At 40.0% G+C, this 12,830-nt stretch overlaps 1 protein-coding gene across 1 annotated transcript in view; it reads right to left on the bottom strand.

Moving 5' to 3' along the window:
• pigg (phosphatidylinositol glycan anchor biosynthesis class G (EMM blood group)) overlaps positions 1-12,763 on the bottom strand; it is a 58,081-nt gene extending 45,318 nt beyond the window's left edge. The window contains exons 1-5 of the mRNA XM_023395976.2: positions 12,355-12,763; positions 12,042-12,247; positions 6,088-6,297; positions 4,984-5,172; positions 313-451 (exon numbers count right to left, since the gene is read on the bottom strand). Of these exons, the coding sequence (XP_023251744.1) occupies positions 313-451; positions 4,984-5,172; positions 6,088-6,297; positions 12,042-12,247; positions 12,355-12,508 (898 nt within the window). The 5' untranslated portion in view covers positions 12,509-12,763. The remainder of the gene's footprint in view (positions 1-312; positions 452-4,983; positions 5,173-6,087; positions 6,298-12,041; positions 12,248-12,354) is intronic.
• Between the last annotated feature and the right edge of the window lie 67 nt (positions 12,764-12,830).

Below are 12,830 nucleotides of genomic sequence, written 5' to 3'. Positions count from 1 at the left end.
GAAAGTCATGTGTGAGCATGGAAGAAAATGTTTCACTTACAAGATTGGGTTTACTTGATTGATAATGATTTGTCATGAATAAACTACACTCTCTCCAGCAGTGTGGACCACTATAGAGCCACCAAGAGACGGTCCAAATCTTAAAGAAGAACATAATGTGACACTTTTATGCAGGCGTCAGCATGTGGACAGGTTGCAGCTGTACTGGTAGGTGCAAAAGATGCTGATTGAGACCACAGCCAAGCAGAATCTCTTCAAATTCATGACAAATCTGTTCCCTCTAGCCTCTTAAAGCAACACTAGACAGTTTACCTTTTCTTTTGAAGGCTGGACTTATGAGCACCAGCGGCGTATTGACTTCTGGCTCTGAAGAGCCTCCATGGCTGCCGGTCTCCGACATGCCGTGGTCTCCACACAGCACCAGTAGGTAGGGCAGAGATCCCTCTGCCTCCTGAGAGAACAAACACCAAGGTAAATGGACTACCACTGTATGTGCTGATATAGGAGAACGGACCTTAAAGCTTTAAGATGTGAATAATTCACACCTGGCACCATATGCCTCCTGTGTGAGCAACCAAAATAAAATGAAACACATCCAGTTTAGATAAACAGAGCAATAGCATAAAATGATGGTTGCTAGGGTGATAGATTGTTTCACCATATTTCTAATGTTAAATGCTGGAGACATTTAAAAGCAGCTGAAAAAGAGAAGTATTAAATTATTACTTTTGAAAAGGAAGTAATGACAAACACTTCCTGGCACAGTTTCATTGCATCTCCAGAGCAAAAAAATACAGTAAAATCAGCAAACAAACAGAGAGGATGGCTCGTTTGTTGGGAATGACAGACTTTGATCAAGCTTGGTTTCTTCCCTAAGTGATTCCCTTTCAACTAGACTCTGGAGAACCTTCCATTGACTACGAATTTGACAGGGATGCCTTATGAGTCGTGGCAGCGGGGGCTGACTTAAAAACACGACTACAGATGTTATCAAAACAAAAGCCAAAACCTTCCACACATTACAATACTCTCAACAGACTCCTCAGTTCCAGTGTTGAATCACGCGTAAAGCAAAAAAAGACCAGAGACTTCATTCATTATTAAAGATTAAAAATTGTATCCTATCAAGCAGAGATTAATAGACAGCCTGAGAGACAGAAAAAGCAGTGATCGCTGAACAGCTGAGATAAATTCTGCTCTTGAATATGAAAGGCAAGTCTGATAAGATGTTTCATTTAGGATGACTTTATCCAAACAGACACATAGCAAAGGCCGATGCATAACTGTTTAGTTTGTAGCTGGAGCTGTACTCCTGCTTTTTTGATACTATTTGAACATGACATAACAACGTGATGGATACAGGGAACAAACACTGCCGGTTGGAGCCAAACTATGCCATTGAGCTCTGCTGACCCATTATATTTGTTACTCACTCAGCACAGAAGAAGCAAAGGACTAACCCCTGTCCTAGATTTTAACTCTTGAATGCTTGCTATAAATGGCACTGGACACAAGGGACTAAAAACACCTCAAGACGGGTACTAAACACCACTGAGCCCCACACTGAGCAAGCCTCTTTTCAGCCTGGGATAAATCAGACTGTTCTTCAGGATGAAAGCACGGCTCTTTTGGGAGACTTCTTTTTTTTTTACACTTCATAAGAAACCTTTTTTTAAAACCAATACACAAGGTGCCATGCTGACTCAAATGGTAGCTCATGTTCTCCATGAGTAAGCTAAATAATTTTAATTTTTTACTCTGCAATCATATTATTCTAGTTGGTAAGTCAGTGATTCCAGCCAGGGGCAGCTGTACCCCTGGGGTAGTGCTACAGTGGGGGTACGGGGGTTGGAGGGTTCGATTCATCAACTCAACAAAAAAAAAAAAAACAGAAAAATGCCAATTTGAGTAAAAAGAAATATATCCACATATTTGTGTTAAGGAGGACAATACACAGACAAATACAATTACAAATTGGTGTGATGGTAATCTTCAGTAAATTTAGGATAACTGCTAAATGTAATGAATAAATAGTTTAAATAACTAAAAATGATGGATAAGACAAATTACTTAGAGTCAGCTATATGACTAGGCTATTGTAAGGTAAAAGAAATGGACTGAGTTGAAACTGTTAGCTAAAAGAAATGGATAAGCAGTTAAATTATTAGCTAATAAATAAGCAGTTGAGGTTGTTACACTGACAATTCAGTAGTACACAAAACACTACTGTAACATTGTTGTAACAATAAACACTTTTATCTAATCAATATTGTTATATAACATTCAGTTCATTCATAAGAACATAGTTGAAACCTGACAGGTGGAGCCAATGGACAGCTTCTTCAGGTAGCTCATGTGATAGGCCTGTGGACTTACATCGGACAAAAGACACAAGGAAAAACCGCAGTATAATTTGACGGATAAGTTGCTGCAATTACATCTCAGTAAAAGAACAAAGGTCCTCTGTCAGAGCAGAACATCATAAGAAAAAACTAAAATGAAATAGAGATATGACAGTCTCAACATTTGCAATAGTCAATCTCCATTTAATTTATCTCCCTAGCTCAGATTACACACTGACTCCACAGGTCAGGTTTAAGAAGTTTTTCACTTCAAACAGCAAAAACCTTAAAATCTGAAATATCTAAAGAGAAAATTGAGGCCATGTGCTCTCCATTAACACAAAGGTTCTGACGAAGGTCTTCATAACCAGGAGATCCCGTTTTCCAATCACGTTTTAATGGAGAGTGAGCAGGTAGAGCATTTCTCTGCCCCTAATATGAGCTTGCTGAAATAGGCAACTCGTATCACATCACATTACAAAGAGACTTTGAGGGCTGCCATTTGAATGCCGGCCTGCTTTTCCCCTCCGCAGCAGGAACCATCATCGCCTTTAGTACTTGAGCATGCAGCAGCAGACAACATCCACCTTATGCGTGTAGTCAAACAACCTGAAATTATGAGATTACAACCCCCAACACGTTAAGAGCATGTGCTGATCAGAGAAAACATAGTTGTTTCTGCAGAAGCGCCTAAGATATCCTGCGGGACACCACTGGGCTGTGTCTATATTTAGGTCACACTGCTGCTGTAGAAAAGAACAGCCACAGCTTTCACTAATGTGACTGAAGCAAGACTTTCAAACACATTTCATTCAAAGAGCTCTCTGGGAGCACGTTTGAGGCTGCCATTGCCCACAACACAGAGATGTCGGCACGAGCCTGGAGAGAACGGATTTAACACGACAGAATTAACAACTTTGGGGATGTGCTGAAATTTTGCATCAACATTTTCAGAAATACCCTTCACTGTATCTTTTGCAAAGAGGAAAACTTTACAAGGATATGTGCACGCACTTGGCTTCTGTTCTCTCTGCCAATCCCACAATGCAAAAGGATGAGAAAGAGCAGGGAGATCGTCAGCTCGTTTAGACATGACTCGACAAACTAAATACGAGCTACACAGCTGAATGACAGCGAGACAATGCCCATTACCAACACACACACGCCGCAAAGCCAAATGCATGCACAGCTGTCGCACCACATGCAGAAAACAAGGCCACAAGACCTGCACACTGATCAAAGACAAAGTTAAAGATAACAGAAAAGCTTAACAGTTTATTAAATCTCTGGGGCTGCTGCAAAAGATAACATAATTACTGCTGGAAACAGTATAAATTATCTCTGTAATTAAATGACCATCGGAAAACTGATGATGCTAGAATTTTTTTCTGATAGCATCACATTAAATTATTAACTATTGATCATTACTTCATATTTGCATATTTCATTTATTTACTTAATAATGACACTGACTACTTCTATAACATAATAGCCCTCAATACCCTTAAAAATGATAAAATTACGATTCAAAATTCAAAGTGGTCTGCTGAGTTTGAATAGAGAGAAACAGATGTTGACAAGCAAGAATTAAATCAAGCAGCAGCCGAGATGCACAGAGCAAATGAGTCTAATTAACTTGATTTGAAAATTAGATGGCTGAGCCAGTATTCAAATACAGTGAGTAAATAACTGATTGGTTAAAGTTGTATTCCTTAGGATTTTCATGATATTAAATCCATGTTTTTGATTCTTTTTATGGTGGAGTTTTTTTTTTTTTTTGCAACAGCAATGTATTTAGACTAATGTATTACATTCTCTATATGCATCTGCACTCTGTGTATAATAATATTCATTGTTAGTGGCAGAAAACAGCGTCTGGAAACAATAATTGCCTGTGATTGCAATATGAAATGTATGTATTTCACTCCTTTTGATTTTCTTCCAATTACACAACTCTGAAAATGTGTTGAGCAAACTCCTATTTAAAACATCTGCCAGTTCTCTTTTGTATGATTAATGTCAATCAATCAAACAGTCAGCTTTAAACACTTTAAACTTCTTAACAAGGTGAGGAGTGGTTTAAAGCCGCATTAACCACATTTTGGCCGCTTGGGATGAAACGCCACAACAAGCTGAATATTAAACATACTGTATATTCGACATATAATGGTGTTAAATGCCCTAAAACTTTCTGAAAGTCGAGGGAGATGTCATCAAATTGCTTGCTCCAGACCTGAAGCTATTCAGTTTCCTGTTCATAAGAGCAAGAAGAGCAGCAAACGCTCACTACTGAGAAGCTGTGGGTACGGCATGTTTGCTTAAAAAATGACCTAAATTATTATTTAAGTATCAAAATAATTGCCCTGTATTTAGCTGTTGGAAACATGTCAGCAAAAAGGTGGCAATATACACATTCAGCACATAGAGAGTAATATTACCATTCATTTGGTGTCATGTCTTGATGTGATCTGATTAATGTAAGTCCAGTACTTACTCATTTTCCTCCATTATTCATATAAAAACACTGATTAGTGCAGCTTTAAGCCTGAAAACCTCTTTACAGATGAAAATGAAATCTTAAAAGTAAACACATGGTTTTAAGTGACATCGTGTATAAGCTGAGAATGAGAAGAGAAATTACCTTTAAAATGAGGGCACTGTGAATCTTCTTCAGGATGTCGTCCATCTCCAGCAGTTTGGGCTGGATGAGTGAACTGTGGGGTCCGCTGATATGACCAATGTGGTCCAGGCCTAAGTAGTGAAGGATCAGAATGTCCCAGTCATCCCTCTTGAGGGTGCTGTCCAAATGACGGGTCACATTGTTGTCGACCTGGATGGAAACAAGATACATTTACTGACACCCAGGATTTCAGCTGATAATCAGTTTGAAATTATTCAAAATCATCCCCTAGAGCAAATTAAAAACGAGCAGAAAGGAGCTTTACCCAAAGCTGCGATAGAGTCTGATGATTGTCTGATTATCACCAGGCAAATATTTCCTGGCAGATATTTACCGCCATCCAACATTTCAGGTAAAGGGCTTAAAAATCAGCACCAGCAATATGCTAGTATAAACAAGAGCAGATTGCATACAGTCCCACGGCGCATTTGTAGCTATGGCATAAAGAGCTAATTGATGAGCAGGTTTTTTTGTGTGATCTCAGCTCCGTGCCTTCCCGGTTGATCAGCTGCCTTCATCTCTGTAATGCAGATGACTTGGCCTCGTAGATAATGCAGCGACTGAATCTTTTCCAGGCATACATGTACAGCATATTACACAGAATAGATGCAAAGGCTTTACTGCATCATGTGAAGCCTTTGGTGTATGTATCGGGTGATGGTACAGTTTAATGTGCTTCGATCTACAGCAGCAGCAATCTATGAAAAGTTGAAGAACAATTGCATAAATTATATTGTTGTATGATGTAACTAAAATAAGTTGCATACAGGAAAATACTAACTTTGTTATTCACCCAAAGCACATGAGAGTTTTCTAACACATTATACAATTTATAGAACATTTACAAACCATTGTGTGTGAGGCAAACTGGTCACATTTATAGTACGAAACACACGAGCCTGAATGAATCAGCTCATGCTGCAAAACTATAAGTCTCAACATGTTTAGTTTTTATGTTTCATTTCAAAATGTTTGTACTGCAGCCATCAGGTGCTTCAATCCTTGACTGATATTACCATAAAAAACACATCACTCATATATTTCAGCTGTTTGCCTCAGACATACCTCAGTGTAGTCGGATACAAAGAAGGAGGTTGTGCCATCGTACTCCATGAAGTGTTTGGGGAAGAGGCGCACCCAGGTGTCATCTCCGTAGAAAACTATCCTCTTCCGTGCTGTTTTGGCCTGCCAAATGAGGTTGTCTTCCAGCAGTGCAGGAGAATTTAGGTTCATTACCACATCAATGAAGCCTGGGATACTGCCAGTGGTAAGAGCCTGGGGAGAGATATGTTTTTGTCATTGTCCTTTGAACAATAATTGTCTTTTAATGGTGTTATTCAACCTTACAGTTTCATCATATTAATCCAACTTATTAAGATTTGCGTTGCAGTACAGTGTTCAAAAGTTTTTAATAAATTGGTCATCTTCAAAACAAAATAAATCAAATCAATTAATCTTCCTTTTACGTGACTGGTGAGTGCATTGATCTAGCATCGAAAACCAGACTTATTCCCACGTCGCTGAACCGATCCTGCTGCCACGGACTGAAAGAATCCGGTAGAAAGATGATTTTTATGAAGTACCGTTTCTACTGATTTCATCATGGAATCCGCAATAAAACAACAATGGCCTCCATTTGACTGACAAGGAAACCACAGCCTATTTTGGAAGTCAGGAAAGAGCGTGGTGCATCGTTGAGGGGGGACTACAAAGGCCTTGTCTTCATGCACTGAAGGAGACATGAGATTGTAGATGCTGGCAGGAAACACTGTTATTTAAACCCCCGACGAGCTGCCCTGAGCAAAGCCTGAGATCCTGCGGGACGCTCAAAAATCCGGGCTAAGATCAGAGTTGACCGGCCTTTATTGTGTGAGGGACCAGGTGTTAGAGGAACCTGCCGAGGGAGCTGGGCTGGCAATTCAAAGTCGTCTTTGAAATCACTTCTTATAGCGCTATTTTATCCAGTTGATCATTGATGTATTTGTCCCCAGTTTGTCACTTCACTTCAGTGTATTTTGTTCATCTTATCAGATTTCATATATTAGAGTTTTTTTTTTGTTTATTTGTTTTTTGCTTACAAAACACTTTGCAGCAGTTTGTGCGTGGTTACTGTGTGAGCTCCACTTTAGTCGTTCTACGGCAACTCCGTGGCTACTTCACAGACACAAGAGACAAACAGCAATAAACTAAGGATATAACACCCCCACAATGAAGGGTGGAAAGGCTTTAAGAGCTGACAAGACATAAACCTTACTTTATTTTCTATCACATTTTCAGTATACCCAGGGCCATGATGTTTTTAATCAATTTGAGTCGTGATGTATGGGAATTAAATTTTCCTCTGCCAATTTCAAAGATTTGTGTCTCCTATTTATAAATGACAAAATAATAAACATACTCTATGACCAAGTAATGTCGTAAGTCTTTCTGTTTGGTCAGATGATTCACAGGTTTTAACAAAAACTTCTCCAGCTAAAAAGTCAAACTGAAATTTTGAGCCCCATCGAGTGATCTTTGTTCCTGAGCTCAATTATTTACCACTTCCTTCCCTGCCATTATTTTGCACCTGCCAGTGCAGATGCTTGTTTCAGGAGGAGATGGATGGTTCCTCGTCAAAAACTGTCTTCTCTTTCTGCCTCTTCAGTCTCACTAAGGTCTCCAGTCTGTTGAAAGAGATAGTCTGACTAACGAAACCAGTGGTTCGACCCCTTTTTAGCCAATGTGGTAGGAGACTTGAATAATAAATAGTAACAAATGAAAATAAAATAATAAAAATGGGGACGTGTGGAGATAAATCTACTGTAAAGATCATCTTGAAATAAACAAAAGCTCTGCCAAAAAAAAACAACAAACTTTGAAATCCTGCCCAAACTAATCAGTGACTCATCAGCTTACTAATTACAGGCCCACAGTATGTGCCGAGGCTTGCAATGTGCCACTGCTTAAATGTCAAATACAATATCAGTGGGGTATACAGACACTCTCTGGCACAGTGCTGAAAACTTGTCAAGGTGCCAAAACACTGACGGAAGGGGCTGTGACTTCAAGTCTTAGAGTCTGGCAAAAGATTTAACAGTTTCCTTTTCAGCTCTTGCCCTTGGTCGACTAGTGAGAGAAAGACTTTCTACAATTAACTTGAATCTGTCCTCAATCTTCTCAGGCCTTATTACCACATAATACCTATGGATGTGATACACCGCACCGAATATGCGCTAGATCTAGCGTGTCCATACTACCCAGGCAGATGCAAGCCTTTCAGACACCCACAGTGCGTTGCTGCTTCTGCTGCTGCTGCTGCTTCTTACTATGAACTGAATTCATTGTCCAAATCCAGCACCTCAGTAGTGTCCACTGACTGCTGTGCCGGTCTGAGAGTGCGGCTCAACTGGCCACATGTGAATACATGAGAACTGGGGAGGAAAACTAACTTCTTTTCTCTTCCTGTCATGGTTAGAAAACTCACTAAATTGGAATCATTGAATTTAGTGGGGAAGACCCCCGGGTAGAGTTTCCAGTGTAAAAACTGTGCATAAAAAAAACTATACACAGACAAGAAGCTGGATTCGAAAGCCTAACTGTGTAGCTTCAAACTCAGCTGTGCTGCATATCTGCATGGAGAGTGTAACTTTATCAGATACAGTAGAGGGAGCGTTGGGTCTGATATATGTGTGTAAATTAATGGCCAGGCCACAGAGAGATTATGATTTAGGTTAGTTGGCTGTGTCATACCAGTTAATTGGGTGCAATGCAGTGATAGTGGGCACTCAATGGCAGCTGGTCTGTACTGCCCCCTACTGGTGCATTACCAAACCTCAACGGTGTGATTGATAAATTTAATCTTAACACTGATGTTAATAAAGCTCTATGGATAACACAACTTCTAATTACAGTTGTGGTTAAACCGACCACTGCAGCTACTACAGACAGAGCAGTGTGTTGCCTCAGAGCATTGATCGTATGCTTGTTTCCGTTGACGCACCAGCTGCAGTGTGACAGCGTGCCAAAAACTTCAGCAATGTCCGCTGGGATTTCATTACAGTAGGCTGTTTTTATCTAGTTTCCATCAGTCCCTCATAAAATAAGTCTCACCTCTAGTTCAAGAATCAATTAGCACTCATTCAGTATTTTGTTTTGGAGAAGTTTGCCAACAGATGAGGAGGAATATAAAGCAGTGCAGTCACTACATTAAGGTGTTGTGCCTCAAATCTACAGTAGCTGACCCCCCCCAACAGGGCTTACAGATGCTCTCACCAGGCCTGCAAGTCAAACCTACAAGTTGACAGACGGCTGAGGAGGTGGCCTTTTCAGTTTCTCCTCCCCTCCTTGTCCTTACACTGTACTGTATATATCTGCTGTGACATAAACCCTTCATGCTTGTCCCCTCTTATCGATTTCCCTCTACACACCCCTGCGTTCCCTCGTCCTGTCAACAAAGCTCAAGGTTCAAATCCGGGGCTGTTTGTCCAAGCTGCTTTCAAACCATTTCCCCCCCATCATCACGACATCCTTCTTTAAACCCCTTGGATTAAGAAGGAACATCTGTCTCCCTGCAAGTCCGCCTCACTCCTGTTCGGCATCCGTCCTCCAGATCATCATTGACCTGCTCCATTTCACAACAATCAGCATCAGCTCTTCTGTGACAAGTGTGTTCAAGAAAGTGTTCCTCCTTCCATTTACTGACTGTTAACTAGTTTCTTTTGAAACACTTAAAGCCAATGTGCATTAAAACTCCACTATAAAATAAAATATAAAAATGATCGGATGGACAGAATATCAATCATATTATAAATTACAAATCAATACATTAATTGATAATTTAAAAAAACTGTAAGCCGCTCTCCCACATCGAACCACGGTCTGTAGGATCAGGCTTCAGAAAGCATTTCTTAAATACTGCTCCACCACAGTTGCTTCTCCTCTCACTCGTCCACTCTCTTTGACACTGTCAACCAACACATGCTCTCTGCCACCCTCTCTGACCTGAGGGTGACTGAGTCAGCACTACCTGTCTGACCACAGTTATCTGACATCACTGAGGAGGATTCTGTCCACACTGTGTATCTTCAGCAGCAGTTTGAGTTTTGGCTCCAATCTTTTCCTATCGTTACAACATCTTGACACTTCCCCGGTCCTCCCACCATTGCTAAATCATGAATGCTGCCTTTTATTCTGCCCTCTGACACCGAGACTGAATATTCTGCTTCACCTGACAGCTTCAGTTAAATTCCTTCCCACCACCAGCTCAGCACTACCCAGCGCCCATATGGACAAAACTGAGTTGCTCTTTTACCTCGAAAATAATTCCCTTTTGCAAAATCTCTCCAACACCACTGAAACAACACACTGACTCTTTCCCGGTCTGCCCACAATCTTGTGTGTGCTTCAGCGCTACCAACTGTCAGGCAAGGCGCACATGACATGACTGTAATTCCCTCCTGGCTCTGCTCCCAAAATATTTTCAACAGCATGACACATCATCCAAATGTGACAAAGCACCATGTTTTCACCCTTTCGAAATTCTGTCATGTAACCCAAAATGCTGTTATAGGCTGAAAAGTTAGCACCCATTTCAAAATGCTCCTCACATTTTCCATCTACATGATTATTCTGGGCTTGCAGGAATACTGCTGGGGCATATTTGACTCAGACATTTTCATCTCCTATGATGGGATGGATGAAATATTTTTGATAAAGCAATTAAAACATCTTTTTCTGCTTCACTCATTAAGTCAAGTTTTCCCAGAGCACAAGGAGCCAAATTCAAATTGCTGGCTCTGTCTCTCTAACAGCCCAAAACCCAAAGATATTTATAATGAAAGAATCGTTTAGCAACAACTATCAAACTCACACATATCAATGTATTGCAGGATAATAAAAAAAAATATATATATATATAAATATATATAAATATATAAATATATATATATATATATATATATATATATATAAATATATATATATATATATAAATATATATATATAAATATATATATATGTCCTAATAAAGACTACTCCGAGTCTTTATTAGGACAATAACGCAGGAAGTAGTGCAGTACGGATGGTGAGAAAAAGGAAAGTAACAAAGGAAGACAGACTGGTTGGTCGGAGGTTCATCCCACACCAAGATAATGACTCAAAACATTAAAAGAAAAGAAGACGGTGGCTTCACATGATAGACGACCAGCACAGTCTCCAAAAATTAAACCCCATGGAGCTGGTTTGGGATGAACCGGACAGAAGGTGGAAAAAAGCAAACTACAAGTGTAAGAATTTGTGGGAACTTCTGCAACAGTGTTGGGACAAACTTTCTGACTTTCTGTTTTCTGATTTCCATCAAATGAAGAATGTCACAAGTGTGTTTGGCTGCTGGATGAGTCAAAAAATTTAGATTCAATTCAGGTTTTAAGATTATGTGATTCCTTAAAAATATAAATAAAATCATTATTATTTGTTTTATACTTTAATTTTCAGAAACAACTGGAAAAATTTAAGTGCTTTAAAACTTTTGACCAGTAATGTATCTTAGTATAAAGTTTACGTGACCACTAACATTAATGCTACTCGTCATGCTATGGGCTTGGGTTGAGCTCCAGAAAGCATTTAGAAACTGACCAACACATTGTCGGCTTTCATCTTTTATGGACTTTGATGACAGTGAGAAAAATAAAGAATAAGATAATAGTAAGAATACCAGCCTGATCCTTTACAGAGTTTCATCATTACAGATTAAAGTGATGGTTTACAGGTTGTTTCAGAGGTGTATCTGATATTAAAGCCATTTAGTTTTGAATAAAAGTCATATTTAAAGATACATAACAAAATAACAATTCATACCTAAAAACAGAAAATGTGTATTTTGGAAAATAATTGGAGAAATGACTTTAGATCTGAAAGGCTGACTCACTACAGTAAATTAATTTGCAGCTTACCATAACCATCAGTACAAAACAAGTAATTCTAGACTCATGTGGAGAATGACTTGATGAGTGAGAACATCTGACAACAGTAACAACATCTACCTTGATCCTGGGCATGGTGACTGTTGGAGGTCTTGCCTTGGCCACAAAACTGTGCGATGAGCCTCTTTCCACCACATGTCTGGTGTAGGGCATGTACATGCGACCACTGGGTCCGAACACGAAGTCCTCCCGGAGCGCATCCACGAGCATTATCACCACCCTTTTAAAAAGGGGTTGGGGGAGGCGAGAGGAATTGGGAGAGCTCCCTGCAATTCAAGCAAACATCGTATGAGTTTTAACAGTCTCCAGTCGACAGTGCAGAGCTGATGCTCGCACATACACCGAGGTCAGTCTGAGCCAGACCTGAACTCACCTGACAGCGGCTCCGCGGGCAGATCTGACAGCTTGCTCTTGGATGAGAGGGAAGACTTGACAGGTACAGGAAAAAATCCCCGCAGGAAGAGGGCAATGCCAAACACTTCAAATATTAAGATAAACGAGGCAAAAACAGACGAGCGGACTTTCATCTTGCTAGCTGACGGACACTTTAAGGAACGAGTAAGTTAGTAAGATGACTTGCTAGCTAGGAACAGTTTACCTCCACATAGGAGAAGACAGAAAGCTATGGCGTCCCATTTCAGATGGACGTACTGTGAAACAACATATTTCAAAACCAGGTGTCTCTGTATTTAATTAACTTAGCATTTATGTTATATATTTGTGGCTGTAATTGAGAGCAAAAACACTAATACCAGGTAGCGCTGTAGCCAATCATTGCCACTTCCGCCTTGATAGCATGAAACTACGGGTAATACGTAGAACCAAACCACACCAATACGCCGCCGCCGC

This window comes from Seriola lalandi, unplaced genomic scaffold (assembly GCF_002814215.2).
Source record: "Seriola lalandi dorsalis isolate HSWRI2012SDOR001 ecotype SW California unplaced genomic scaffold, Sedor1 jcf7180002054971, whole genome shotgun sequence".
NCBI classification, from domain to species: Eukaryota; Metazoa; Chordata; class Actinopteri; order Carangiformes; family Carangidae; genus Seriola; species Seriola lalandi.
Note: the sequence above shows the minus strand (reverse complement) of the source record. Positions and strands in the feature narration are given on the sequence as shown.